This window comes from Punica granatum, chromosome 6 (assembly GCF_007655135.1).
Source record: "Punica granatum isolate Tunisia-2019 chromosome 6, ASM765513v2, whole genome shotgun sequence".
Lineage (NCBI taxonomy): Eukaryota > Viridiplantae > Streptophyta > Magnoliopsida > Myrtales > Lythraceae > Punica > Punica granatum.
Window position 1 is genome coordinate 17,328,202 of NC_045132.1, and position 2,031 is coordinate 17,330,232.

Below are 2,031 nucleotides of genomic sequence, written 5' to 3' on the forward strand. Positions count from 1 at the left end.
TCCATCGCCTGTTTCTCGTCTCCTTCGCCATAACCGCAGCTCCGAGAGAGAGTGAGAGAGAGGGGAGAGAGAGAGATGGTGTCGCTGAAGCTTCAGAAGCGGCTTGCTGCTAGCGTGCTCAAGTGCGGGAGGGGAAAGGTCTGGCTCGACCCCAATGAAGTCAATGAAATCTCCATGGCGAACTCCCGTAAGGATTCTCTCTCTCTCTCTCTCGATCGCGCACTGTCTTGTTTGTAGTTGTGCTGAAGCTCGGTGATTTGTTCCGTTGCTAAAATCAAGGACTGTAAAGGAGCAGCCTGATGCTCGAGCAATCAAATCGCTGTAGATAGTGAACTGAACGGTGATATCCGTAGGCGGTATTTTGCATTTTACGGTTTATCGAATTCAGCCTACTCTATGTGCAATTTTGATGTGACTGTGAGAGGTGTTTGCCTGGAATGATAATTCTTGTTCGGTTGCTGTACCATTTTCGCCTGAAAATTACGGTCGATCTCGAGATGATCAATCATCCAGTGCGACAACCTCCCCTTTTTGCTTGGGCAGCTGAAGAAACTTAAGAGAAAGAAGATTACTTTAGCATTGTACCTCTTTCTGTTTTTTAAGCAGTATTCTATTGAATTGATAATGAGTAATGGGCTTGTATACATGTATGCAAATTTTCACGTATACAAATACATGGGCGTTGTTTACTCATTCTGTTTGATTCACCATGTGGCGTTTTTTTTTTTGTATAGTTTAAGCCGATTATATTTCTCCAAGTTTTGTGGAGCTCTGTGATTGATATGGTCGGACTGTAAATGCAGGCCAAAACATCAGGAAGCTTGTCAAGGATGGTTTTGTCATCAGGAAGCCAACTAAGATCCACTCCCGATCTCGTGCTCGCCGCATGAAGGAGGCCAAGAGGAAGGGACGCCATTCTGGATATGGTAACTTCTCTCTTGGTTGATTGGAGTAATGTGATGTCAGAGTGGATTGAGAAAAGAGCATTAGTAAATGCTAATTTTAATTTTAACTGTGTGATGAACGAATTAAGATATCGTATCTGAATTAAGCTGTAAAACTGTTTAATCTAGAGCTTTAGATTTTATCTTGCTAGCTAGGTGATCATTGCTGGTACTGGTAAAGCCAAGCCGTATGATGTGACAAATGAAAGTATTTCTAGTGCATGCTGGCTTTCATTTTGATGAAAACCTTATGGCCTTTCAGGTAAGAGGAAGGGTACTAGGGAGGCAAGGCTGCCCACAAAGATCCTGTGGATGCGGAGGATGCGTGTCCTGAGGCGCCTGCTCCGTAAGTACAGGGAGTCAAAGAAGATTGACAAGCACATGTATCACGACATGTATATGAAGGTGAAGGGTAATGTCTTCAAGAACAAGCGTGTCTTGATGGAGAGTATCCACAAGTCTAAGGCCGAGAAAGCAAGAGAGAAGACGTTGTCCGACCAGTTCGAGGCCAAGAGGGCCAAGAACAAGGCCAGCCGAGAGAGAAAGTTTGCCAGAAGGGAGGAACGTTTGGCCCAGGTGAGATTTCACGTCTCAATCTGAACGCTTGAGATAATTTTTCTAATGGATTGGCATGCAAGTATTGATAATTTTTTTTGAACATGGACAGGGGCCTGTGGAGAAGGTAGCTGCTCCACCTGCTGCTACACCTGCTGCGGAGTAAGTAGAATTGAAAATCGTGATACACATGCATCTTCCATTAACTGTCCCAACTGCAGTTTATAAAAATCTTTTAATTTTTGGGCTTGCAGGGCACCAAAGAAGGCGAAGAAATGAGGTTCGTGCTGAAGAGAAATGCTAGATACATGAAATTAGGGAGTCGGGCTGCCTTTAGTTCCTTTGGTAAAGTAATTTTGTTAAGTGACTCTGTTTTTGTTGTCAGTGGAAGTTATTGCTCTATATGGCGAAGGAATATGTGGGACCTCTGTTTAAATTCTATCTCGTTTGGTTCATCAGAGTTTTGCTTTACTGCGATTTCAGTTCCCTCGGCTATTGCGTGTTTTCTATGCAAAGATCGGTATTTTCACTC

General features: G+C 43.6%; 1 protein-coding gene across 1 annotated transcript; it reads left to right on the forward strand.

Annotated features, from left to right (window-relative positions):
* Positions 1 to 2,031, forward strand: LOC116212046 (60S ribosomal protein L19-1). Its single transcript, XM_031546631.1, has 5 exons — positions 1 to 187; positions 804 to 926; positions 1,207 to 1,520; positions 1,612 to 1,661; positions 1,754 to 2,031. Exons 1-5 carry the CDS (start codon positions 76 to 78, stop codon positions 1,776 to 1,778), a joined length of 624 nt encoding a protein of 207 aa, XP_031402491.1. The 5' UTR covers positions 1 to 75; the 3' UTR covers positions 1,779 to 2,031.